The sequence below is a fragment of the Phalacrocorax aristotelis genome, chromosome 9, assembly GCF_949628215.1.
Source record: "Phalacrocorax aristotelis chromosome 9, bGulAri2.1, whole genome shotgun sequence".
NCBI classification, from domain to species: Eukaryota; Metazoa; Chordata; class Aves; order Suliformes; family Phalacrocoracidae; genus Phalacrocorax; species Phalacrocorax aristotelis.
The window spans coordinates 11,093,742-11,106,492 of record NC_134284.1 but is presented as its reverse complement, the minus strand read 5'-3'; the positions used below and the strand labels follow the sequence as shown (position 1 = coordinate 11,106,492).

Genomic DNA, 12,751 nt, shown 5'->3' with positions numbered 1-12,751 from the left:
ACTTATTTATCACATCAGCTAAGGAACAAAACTAAGTGAGCAACTACGAAAGCAGAGAAAGCGTGTTCAGAAATGCTGGATGGAAATGCAGGACTACTCAAAAAAAGGGTGTGTTCCAGTAACCATGAAAGCTAGGTGGTCAAAAAATAACACCTTAAGAGGCAAAGCAAATGTTATTAAGGGTAGTATTTCTTTGATGAGAGAGACTAATTTCCTTTGATAAAACTACCTGCTTATTACGAAGATTGCTTAGTTTTCTTTCGTATTCAATCCACTGAAGTATTTTATCCAAATCTGTAACTCTCCCGACTTCCTCCTTAAAAGAAAAAAACCCCAAACTCAAAAGAAAAAGTGTCTTTAATAAACAGCTAAGGATAAATGAAGTAAGAATTGCTGTTTTACATCACATATATTAGCTTTGTTCATTGTAAGAACTACCTCAACAAGCGCACAAGCAGCATATTTGTCACCATTTATGCTTATTTTCATACCTGTATATTTCAGCATTGCACTATTACTTTGTGGATTTGTGTTTACTTTTAGAGGATTGCAGAGAAATTCTACACGTGCACCCTCCGCTGCCACCTTACACAGCTATGTGAGTGTGCAAGAGTGACTGCGCTCACATGCAGAGAGCTATGCTTTACTGAGCTAGAATCATTAAATTGTGAGAAAAAACAGAAGCCCTCAATACACAAATTGCATTAAAATTCACTCCAGCTGCAAAGCTGTTGCAGGAAAATAGAACATTTCCTGGAAAAAACACATCAAAAGTGGCTTCAACCTTTACTGATAATTGGCTAATATTGATTCGGTATTACATTATAACCTCCTCTGATCTCACTGACATCAGTAGCCACTCCTCAATCCCAGAGGTTCCAGCAGGAAGGGCAGTTTTAAAATGTCTTGCTTCCTCTGCTGGCAGAGGCATTAATTAATTCACAGGCTTTTCCAGCCACCTTCTCCAGGTCAGCCCATTTCCCTGCTGGGGCTACACCAGCTGGCTCCTGGCTTCTCCAGCAGGACAAACTTGCAGGGGGCCTGTGGCGCTGTGCCAACACTCCTGGTGAATTCTGCACCACCGTCCTAATTCTTTGTAACCATGAATTAGAAACATTAATTAAATATATGAAATCATAGTCACAGCCATTCTACAGAGTACAGTTTTATAGTATTAAGCATCATGCAGATCATCATAATTTCCTATTGAATAAATATGTACTGTTATGTGTGCGCATACATGTATTTATTTACATACACTGGACAGTTAAAACGTGTATTTGCTTTATAAACTAGAATAGTGCTCTCTTAAAAGGCTAATGTGTATCTTGTTAACATTTCAAAATCAAAAGAGGTTCAAACAAATGCTGCTAAATCTGTGTGGTCACTCACTGAGCATCAACATTTTCTGTTTCACACCACCACGCCTGCTAGAACGGCAAATCGTCTTCACAGGCAAGAGCACACAGTCGCAATTTACATCTCACACTGCAGTGAGCTGATGCGTGATGTTCACCCTATTTCAGTATAAACAGAATTTCACTATATCCAAGTTCACTGTAATGCCAGTATACCCCCCTCCTGGTTCACAGCTGCTGTTTCATGTGGGATAGGATCCAGGAATTTCTTAGATGCTTTGTGTCCTGACGGAAGACACAAGACCACTATTCTGACTTGGATCTCACATTTAGAAAGCAACAATTGCAGGTGGGTACACAAGCGGCTGACATGATGGCAATGCTGTGGAGAAATTACATCTCTGTTTCAAGCTCTGCATATGATGCTGAATGCGAACACTAAAGTTTTTAAGAATATTAAAAAATTCTTTAGTGTTGCCAGAGAACAGATTAGCAAAGGCATAGTGAACACCAGTAAATTATATGGTATGAAGATACAAAGTACATCCTTTTCCAACATTATTTTAATTATTCTAATTATGCTCTTTCTTAATGAAGCTCATAATTATTTTCCTCTTCTGATTTTTAACTGTTGCTACATTATTCAGATAGTTTATTGAATAGTACTGAGAAACTGCTTTATATAGCTGCTAAAAATACTATCTTCATTTGTCAGAATTCAATTTTACTTGAGCATTTAAAAGTAGTCAAGAAAACAGATGTTTTAGAACCCTATTTAGGCTATAAATCGTAGTGTCACATTTTAAATTACAATAAGCATCCTCTTAAGACAGTGCTAATAATTAATACTACTGTAATTAATACCAAGAAGCCTTTTTGTTGACAGGTTTATAAATTGTCAGTTCCTTTTTGAAACGTAGAACAACCTACATCTTCGAAATAAAAAACTAAGCTAACAAATGAGTTCCTGCCTAATTGCCAAACACTGATTTGTATGAAGCAGTTGAGGTTACAAAGAAATTGGGAATTCTCAGCCCGGTTTCCCTGCTGATGAGTACGAACTGTCTGTGTAGCTCTCCCAGAGGTGTCAGAGGAATCTCTATAGTGTCACACAAGGGTTCTTAGCTCAAAGTAAACACACTTTCCACAAACTCAGCTGCTTAATCTGTTTGCAGGTTGAATTATAAGATGGGGGTGGATGACTCCGGGTGCTGGGAAGACGCAGAGAGCATTTCCACAGTTTCTTGGTAAAAAGGGCATGCTATTGTCATCAAAAGACTTCACCCAATTGTTTAATTTTGCTATAGGCTCAGTGGTCTGATCTTAGCAATAATGAAAACTAACCTGACCAAAATTTTCCCAAGTAGTTGAGCATGTTAAATTGTGTAAATTCTTTTCGCTATAACAGTGCACCACAACCACTTTAATTCAGGTTGCGGCTGCGCTTCTGCTCTAGCCACCGTGGTTACATGGGATTATAAGAGACTGTTTCACTAAAAAAACCCCAAAACAACAAAACAAAAAAAACCCCACCTTCGTTTAAATATCTGTGGCTAATAAATGTTTATAAATAAAATGAAATGAAATAACAACTTTAAACAATGCACAGAAAGGTTTAGGCAATATTCTCTTTAACGTGCTGTAATTATTTTTCATAGGCTTGTTTTTATCAAGCACGCACCTGCTGAAGTTTCAAATATATCTAAGTGTTCAGAATAAAGATTTGAATGATTCTCAGTCAACCACTGGAGATTTTAGAGACATGACTGACGAGATGTATTTTCATATCTATCTATCTTAACTATATTTTATGTAGCTACAAATAAATAAAAATATAAAAATATAATGTCTTTATTTAATAGGATAACTCAGCATGTATTTTTTTAAACACAAACTCTTGTTAGGTCCTTGCAATATATTATAAGCTAATTTCTGGCTACTCTGGAAACATGCCGCAGACATTAAAGTTGAAGACAAATATGGGCAGAAGGGAAAATTTGCATCAGTTCAGCGTTGACCACCTTGGAAGGGTGAGAGAGGGGTATTTTGCAGCTGATGAATGTAATGCAGAGATGAGAAGTGCCAGACTGTGAAGAGGCTTGGCCTACACATTTGCCTATGTCCCAGCAATCAGACTTTCAAAGGCTTATGTGCTAGTAATAACAAATGTGACAGTGAGGACTTAGTAGATATGAACTTCAGGTTTTGGAGTTCAGTAACCTTTTAACAGGGAATCTTATGATGGGAAAGAGAATACAATCCCTGTTCAGTGACTCAGAGACTTCCTGTTGGTTTCAGTGAGATTTTGAAGCCACCCCTCAACAACCCCATCAGCATTTACCACGGCATGAAACCCGCCAGATGTGTAACAGACCAAAAATGAGAACCTTAATATTCTACCATGCAATTGTAAAGGCAAATACTCTGTTGCCATAGGATTGCCATGGGGTAAAAAGACAGTGAAAACCATTCATAGGAGACAGAAACACTTTCTCTGTGACTTGCGCTTGTAGAAAGCAGTTTCCATAACAGTAATGACAGGCATGCTGACTTGCGTAATACTACAAAACTGTTAGAATGATCAGCTTCACACTGAGTAGGTAACGAGCTGAATGGGTGACAAGAAGGAATTGCTTTAAAAGACCTTTTCTGAGTACTGCCACACCTTCAGTCATAGACAAAATCCCAGAAGAAACAACATTTTATTTGGTTTTCAACTGCAATTTTCTTGGAAGAAGGCAAGTGACTTACTTCTGAACTTTTTCATTGGCCTCCCGTGAAGCCTCCAGGGCTGTCTGGAGCTTCAGTTCTGTGTCCTTTTGCTCTGACCGGGCTTGCTGCAGCTGAGCTGCCAGATCTTCAATCTGGCGACAGGTAAGGGTCACAACATCCCCCCTGCCTTGCAGTGCACCCTCAGAAGTACCAGAAGTACAGTTAAGCTGGTCCTTCAGACTCATTCCTTCAGACAAAGATTTGTATAAGCTGGGAAAACAAAATCACACATTATTAAGTTTCTTAATAAGGCTGAGCTGCAAGAATACTATATCAGTTTAATTCATATTTTTAATATTTTCATATATGGATCCACATGCACTAATAACAAAACAAGTTTTATTTCAAAAATGACAGAGAACGAAAAGAACATCTCGTTTCCACAAGGCTCTTCTAGAAATATATAACAACTATCAGAATTTTAAAATGTCAAAAACCTATTCAACAAAAAATTAAGAGAGTATTTTTCGGCTGTAGCATGTTCATGATCACCTTTGAGCTGCAGCGAAAAGTTGTTGGCATTCTACATGAAGTTGAACTAATCACGATAAACTACTGATGCGTTATAACTCGTGTTACACAGGACTCTCTTTTAGCAAGGGGACTCACCAACTATGGGGGTTTATTTGCAAAATTGCAGATTTTTCAGTATAGTGAAAGGAATAAAAATGCTACAATGCAAAAATTAAAATCATTACATCAGCAGCATTACTTAGAAAGATGAATGATTTGCACATGCTAACCAGTTCTGACGGTCTTTGGTCAATGTTTTTGTGAGAGGAAACTTAAATATTTCTTGATGCTAGTTTCAATAAGCTAGTAACACCTGTACTAGAATATACTGTGTCGTACATAGCCTCTCTGTAGCAGACAGAGATAGGGAACTTGCCAGCATCAGGGTTTTATCATTGGACATTTTGATATCTGTAGTGCCCTCCACCATAATTTCTTGCAAGGTCCTTTCTGACCCACTGTTTTGGCTTCACTCAGGCAAAAAGTGGACATGTTTGCCATCTATTTCACACTGAAGTACCACGGATGTATATTCAACCCATCCAGTTTTATACATGATTTTGAGGTATATTCATAGAGATACCAAATCATAGAGCACAAAAATAATACTCTTTCATTATACAGAGCAGAATACACTACTACATGCATTGTATTTGTGTGCCAGAAAGTTCTGGGCAAATCAAAGAGACATCAGAAATTAAAAATGAAATTGAATAGGGTCTTAAGGCAATAGATTCCTGAAGCTGAAAGAAAGAAATACGCCTGGATCAGCTAAAAATACCTGTGGAAAATAAGCAAAAAGAAGGATATTAGGCGGACAGATTTCCTATAAATACCTATAAACAATGAGAAGAAATTGAAAAAAGGAGAATAAAGAAGATGGTGTATCAGGTAAAAAACTCTCAACGAAGCCTGTTGACTGCGGAATTACTTCCCGCGGAATCAGCAGGTAGCCAGCTGCTTGAGTTATTAAGGGGCAATAGTAGAAATTACATTAATAGCTGATTACTAGGGGAGGAGCCTGCACCAGCAAGCCCTCTGTGGAATTAGCAATGATTGCTTCCCATCTCTTCGTAGCCATAATTCATTGGTGAATTTTATACCACTAGAAAATGACACTGGTAGTAGAAGAAATTCATGGCAGACATTTATAACAAAAGTGATGGCAACAGGGTATTGTAATGAGTGGCAGTTTTAGTTAAATAATTGAAGTAATTTCAAAACAACTTAATGAATATCAGAGGCTGTTGCTGTATTGATGAATATGACTCGAGACCACCCTCCTGAATATGAAACATTATTTCAGTGTGGATTTCTAGTAGCATTGCACACTGATTACAATACTCGAGAGACAGTCTGCATGACAGCTGCTAGTATGCAATAGCATATTTTCTTCCTTTCCAGTTTATTAAGTGTTTGTATGGAAAACACCCTTCATTCCAACAGCCCATAGAATAAAATCATATACATACTAAAATATAATATACATGGACAAGCAAAATGTGGATGAACTAATAGAAATCCAGAAGCTAAAAGGTCAGAGTGTTGATATGTCATTACGCCTACTACCTGCAGTTGTCTGAAAATAATGTGAAGAAGCTTTTCAATTAAATGAAGACATATTGAAAATATAAATATTTATAAAGGGACATTAAAATCCCTAGAACAGAGTCATTAAAAATAAAATTACTTTAACAGTTGCATATAAAATTTACTAACTGAAGTTCCACTATGGTTAGGAATTGATCACCATGGAAAAATACAAAGGCAAGCAAATAATGCTGAAAGCAGGTTACCGAAATACCATTGCTGCCCACTTCTTAAACACCTGGCTGAAGATTAAAAGAATAAAAAGACAGATCAGAAGTTAAACCGTTCAGTGAATATATGGGTCCCTGGTTAGAAAAAATAAAAAAAAGAGCATAGCCTAAATATTCTAACTTGTTCACACCAGCTGAGGCTTTTTTTTTTCCCAGAACAGATGAAAAATATAGTAATTTATTTAGATTCTAAAATACTGGCCTTGTGCGGCTACAGCTGGGCTACTTCTCAAAGACTGGTCATGAACAATACAGTATGTAATACACTATTACATGTTTTAACTCATAATGATTGCATCTGAGCGATCAGTAGATTCTGACATGTATATATTTCATAGCCAGTGTGATTCCTCCAGATAAAGGCACTATGGTTGATAGATATTTTAAATTTTTTTTTCAAAAGCATGCAATTGCCAGATTTCCATCAATACGTGCTTTGCTAAAATACTTCTATTTAGTCCCTTTTGATACTTGCTAATTTGAAATTCCTTTGTTAATGTCCCAAAGATTATTTCTTCAGAGAATATTGATGCTGTAAATGAAAAATAAATGGGAGTTCTAGGCCTGAAAAATGGGTCACAGATGCATTCAAACAGTTCCTTGCTTTAGGTAATTCACATGTTCTTTAGCGTACGCCTTTTGCTTGACTGTGGCAGCATGGCCCCTTTCTTGCTCCAGCTTGGGTCTGAGAGCTTCAAGGGCCCACCTTAACTGTGTCCAGGCAGAAGAAAAAGTGACATGTGATGATGTCACTTATGCAGCTCCTGCAGATAGCAAGAGGTCTCGTCAGCCCCCAAAGCCAGAGTAGCTTCAAGCTTTCTGAAAAATTTCACCAGTTGTAACTGCTCCCAGGGGGACTTGACTTTGGCTGAAAATCAACTGTATGAAGTGCTGCTCTTATAACACTTCTCTCCTTGCCAGGCATACTTTTACTGCAAGGTGGGAAATGATTTTCCACCTGAAGCAATTACTGAACAACATAGAGAAACTCTCTACCTAAAGGAAGAAAAAAAAAAAACCAGCAAAAAACAAACATTCCCTAACCGTCCTCTCCCTCCTCCCCCACCCCAGTGATAAACATAGCCAACGTTCCCAAAGGCATGGAGGTCTGACCTTGGCTTTCACCACAAATGTTTCTGACACTCAAGTTCTGGAGACCTTTCAGACCTCAGCCTGCACTCAGGATGGCTTTGAAGAGGGTCCCTTCATACCGGTGAGTGCACTAAAGGGCTAGGCAGCATTGATACCTTGGAAATACTACCTCAAAGGTGCTCTTAGGAAACACTGCAGTAAGACATTAAAAAAAAAAGCCCATAAGACCTAGAAGGACTTTGACATTTTGCTGTAAAGCAGAGGATATAAAATGGTCAAGTTTTCATTACATGTGCGTCAGGAGCCTGACAGCTGGTAGGCTGGTAACTAGGTGGCATTGCCCTACCATAGACAAATATTTTACTAGCCTTCCTTCGTCTGCAATTACATGAGTTAAGAGGACTCTGTTTTCTCTTCAGTACAACCACCCAAACATCTCTCACTAATTTAACCAAAGGCAGCAGCTGTGTTAGTATCTGTGGCGCACATGCCATAGACCATGTAATAACAGTAGTGCATGTTGTGCATAACCAGAGTATGTTCTTTGCACTGTCACGGTCCATCACAGAGTGTCGCTCTCTTGTGTGTGGTGTACCCACGCATTCTTAGTCTAAGATGAGCTCAGGCATCCTCTTTATACTCTCTCACCACACCCAATGATAAGCACTTGTTGAACAGAGCCACCACTGATTTTCTTCTCTGTGGTGGCTGAGGATATAACCTCAGGGTTTTACATGGTAACATGTTGACAGATTAGAACTGATCATGCACGTCCATACTTTCCGAACACAATTACATGTCAAAAGGGATCCACCGTGAGCAGTAGGTTAAGTTTCAGCCTTTCTTCTGAAACGATCTAGAGAAACCTGCAACATGTACAAGGGTACAAACAGGCTGGACGCTAGATGATTCAAGCACAGGTTCATTATCTACAGTGAAAACTTGAAATGACTATCATCAATCTAGAACTTCCATTTTTCAACGCATACAAATTAAAGGGCACTAACAAACACATTTTTCCTCCTTCAGCCTCAGCCTCCTCATCTTTAAGAAAGAACAATCACAATACTATCTTTGCAAGGTGCTCTAAGCTTCACTACTGAAGAGACCCATCACTGCTGAAAGAGCTGTTAGATGCAGCACTGTCTGAATTTAGGACAAAACTAAACCCAGACGGTCTTATGATGATGCCAAGCAGCAAACATTTTCTTTTGGGCTTCATTTTCACTCTCCAGGACAACTGCAGTACCCACACCATTCCCCTGTGACTAGCTTGGGAGAGGCAGTGAGGACACAGGGCATGTGATTTAATCATCTGAGTTTTTCTTGAAGGACGGCTGAGACATGTTCTTAACATGAAATAATCAGAAACCGTAGCTCCATTACAAACCTTTAATTTATGGAGTTGCACAGTAATCAAACGTCTCCGGTTCACTTCATGCAGCCACTGGGCAAATTGCTCAGATAGCACAGCCTCACATGACAATGATACACACACGGCATCTGGCACCACCTATCATTCCTCATGTTCACCACACCACCAAATGGTCCAGGACCCCTACAAAAGTGGTTTCTGGAGGAATAATGTTCAGTTGAAACAGAGCAAAACATACATGACACGATGGGTAGAAGGAAGTGTTTTTGAGATTTTTACAGCTGTGGAAGTATCCTCTTCAGCTAGATCTGCAGAAATGCACCTGAATTTCCTGAGCACATGATGCACCTAGAGCTGGGGTCTCTGTTATCTCTAATTGATTAATTAGAGTCTGGAAGATAACTTAGCATTAGCTTTTTTTCATACATACATCAACACTCAGATACAGTACATCTGAGTTTACAGAAGAGACTACTGTAGGTTTTATGCTTTAATCCTATTACTTGATACATGTTAACATTAATTACACACCTTCACGGTTCCACAATGTACCTGTGTTAATTGCTCTCAAATTTCTTCCAGGAATCAGGGGACTGTGTTTTCAATACAACAGCAACTATTGTGGCTACTCTTCCCAGTTTTACTAGACTACATGTTATTCCTAAAACCCAACTTGCCTTAAAATGTTCCTGTTGTATTTTGACAGGATATTGGCTGTATTAGTGTATTGTAGCCTAAGCATTCAGAGTGCAACTACCCAGCCTCGAAGGCTTGCTTCTAACTAAGTAAAATTAATCTGAAATTTAAAAAATAGTTTTATTTTGCACAGTGTTTACTTTATCATGCTAGAAGTTACAAGTAAGAATTTTGCTATCTTGTATCTGTTCTTTATTGCCAGTTCATATGCTTTGGCCATTCTTAAATATTTGCCAATGGCTTTAGTTGACAAAATAACTTTAACTTAGTATTTGTAATACTGTAGTTATTCCCTACAGTAATTGTTTAGGTAACACTGCAAATACAGAGGGAACCTTATCTATTAATTGAAGACAGTCTGGCATCAAGTCATCAAGAGTATTTGGATATAAAGGATGTTTAAGATGGTGCCAGCAACTCTACATTTTACCATGTGTCACAAAACCCTGTCCGCTTTCCCTGGGAAATGCGAGGCTGGGGCAGAGCAGATCCTGGCTCAGCTGCGGGCAGCAGACAGGGAGGAGGGGCGCAGCCAGCTCTAAGACAAGAGGTATTTTCACCTTCCCCATCCCCAGGCTGAACTGGCAGCCCCTGTGCCTCTCTGCCGGCTGCTGGAGGCCACTTGGTTGACATGGATCACTGAAGGGGTGTGTACGTGGGTGGTGTAGAGCCAGCTACTCTGGCTTCAGGCCAGCTGGGAAATTGCCTATGTCAGGGATTTGCAGAAACACAAACTTGGTGGAAAAGAGACGGAGGATCTTGTCTTAAAGGTCATAGCAGTTTATTTTTTATACTTTGAGTACACTTTCGGCAACATCGGTTTTAAGAACTGTGCACCTTTTTCCTCAAAGCTAAACTCATTCTGACCATTGACTCTTACATGGAAACCAGGGTATTATGGCATAAATGAATATCAGGCCTTCTCAGCATGTGTTTCAGGATCAGCTCCTACAGCTCCATATATCCACCTACCGACCTGGTCTGGAATGCAACCCCTTCAGCTCCTGTGGACCTGACAGTAGACAGCAAATCACTGGCTTGAACCTTTACTCTTCAAAATGCCAGCCATGGAAAACTTTCCTAATGACAAAGAATGTACATATTCAAGGGTCAGGCATTTCTGCTAGGAGCCTCAAATGATGTATCCTGTCACTGTAGTTTGAATTTAGATTAGCCTGCATAAGTAACAAAACTAATAGACATTTCTTTGTTGGAAATAATGCATGAAATTAAGGCTAATTTGGTTCATGCCTTTAGTTTTCTTTGCAGCATCTCACTGGTAAGGATAATGGCTTCTGACTTCCCTTTTACATGAGTGGCCTACACACAAACAATTTTATTTGAAATTAACAAAAACCTTCTGCAAAATATAGCAATACTAGTGAATCACCTCTTGTATTAGATAAACTGCAACAATTCAGATGAAACAAATAAGAATCCTGACCCTGCAGACTGAAACAGTCAGTGAAGTGTTCCCTCAGTGCAAAGGGGTACCTTCATATATACATCCATACATACATCCATATAATATAAATCTGATAGTACTGATATATATCATAATGCAGGCATCAGAATCACCAGAGAACAAGCTCAATGTAATGACTAAGTGCTGTTGACTTTTATTTTTGTCTCTAGGGAATAGTGTTTACTTTGCTTTAAAATTTATATGAGTCATTTTGTTATGTGCCTTTTTTTAATTAGTCTGAAGGAAACAGTCATTTGAGAAAGAGAGCGGAAATCAATTCTGATTCAATACTGATAGCTACTGTGCGATGTAAACTGTGTGGTCTTTCTAATTAAATGTAAACATGTGCCATTCTAAAGTCCACCAGTGATGACAACAACTACTAGAAAGGATTGCTTAAGCCCTGGTCAACTGATTCTTGTGAACCTTTTGTTCATACCGTAGGTGAGCTTGTGCAATCTGTTGCAGGGTGAACGCCAGTTGTAACTGACTTTATTTTAGGTCATCTTCAGAGAAAAGACTTGACAAGAATGTGGAGCGCTCTGTAATACCTCCAGTTACCCATTAACTATGTCCTTCTGATAGCTAATCAATAGCATTGCATGGAGCCAAACACACTGCACTGAACTGCCCCTCTTCCAAAAGCCAAGTCTTGGTAAATATTTAATGGCAGTAAAGGTGTTTTGACTCTTATCAATCTGATATGTTAAAGAACTCTTGAAAGAAACTTTATCTTGCTTCTCTCTGCATAAATGATTTGTTCAGTTACAATTTTAGTCCTATGCAAAAGCACTTACTTTAATGATCTAATGCTTTTAAATCAAGGCTTTGGACAGAGAAAATGTAGTTTCAATCCATATGTCACAAAATAAAGAAAAATCAGACTTTATTTCCTTGATAAAATGCCAACTAGAAATATACATCAAGGAACCCAGCCCTTTATACTGTAGTAGTAAATACTGTGCCAGACTCGCTCAAAACCAGTTATACAAGTGCACATTTGAGATATTCTTACAGGGCTTCAGTTTCTGTAAAATTCTTAACTCTCACTCACATCAAGATGGCGTAGGATTTTTAGCCTCTCTTCACCACAGAAAAAAAACGAACTCTAAAATAGATCCAGAGACTTTTTGTTCCCATACAGTAAATATTCCCATCTTCAAGTGGGTATATTCTCAGCTAATGAGTTTTATTAAGCGTTTTTCCATTTTCTATTTTTCTATGCAAAGCAGCTTGTCTAGATAACTAAACAGAAAACCACTTTAACATCTATCATGTGTACCCTCTGCTACAGCCAGGTAGGATCCAAACATCACCTCAGAGACTGAGATAGGCTTATTCCATGCCTCTGTGCTAATGTCACAGGATGGAGGATGAAGGAGTCTCCTGACCTCCTCCCCCAGCACAGCATTCCAGCCTTCTCTGCATGATTCAACTTCAGTATGAGGCTAAGTATTTTGAAGAAACTGATTCAGCAGTGGATCCAAGCTTTTTCTTGGAAAATAATCTGGGAATAAAACATTGATAGTGTTTCAGTTTCCAAAATGTGAATCACCATAAATGTTTTCCCAGAAGTATAAGCATAATTTTTTTCCCCAGTGTTTAAATGGCCTCTTTAGTGCTTTTGGTGCCATTCAAGAGATTTTGAAAATAAAGAGCA

General features: G+C 38.6%; 1 protein-coding gene across 16 annotated transcripts in view; it reads right to left on the bottom strand.

The window, feature by feature from the left end:
- MIPOL1 (mirror-image polydactyly 1) overlaps positions 1-12,751 on the bottom strand; it is a 201,633-nt gene that overhangs the window by 22,108 nt on the left and 166,774 nt on the right. For 15 of the 16 annotated variants that reach the window (XM_075103412.1, XM_075103414.1, XM_075103421.1 and 12 more), the window contains one exon: positions 4,110-4,340. In XM_075103412.1, coding sequence (XP_074959513.1) covers positions 4,110-4,340 — 231 coding nt within the window. Of the gene's footprint in view, positions 1-4,109; positions 4,341-11,862; positions 12,599-12,751 lie in introns of those variants that run through there. The other variant, XM_075103426.1, reaches the window with a different exon arrangement.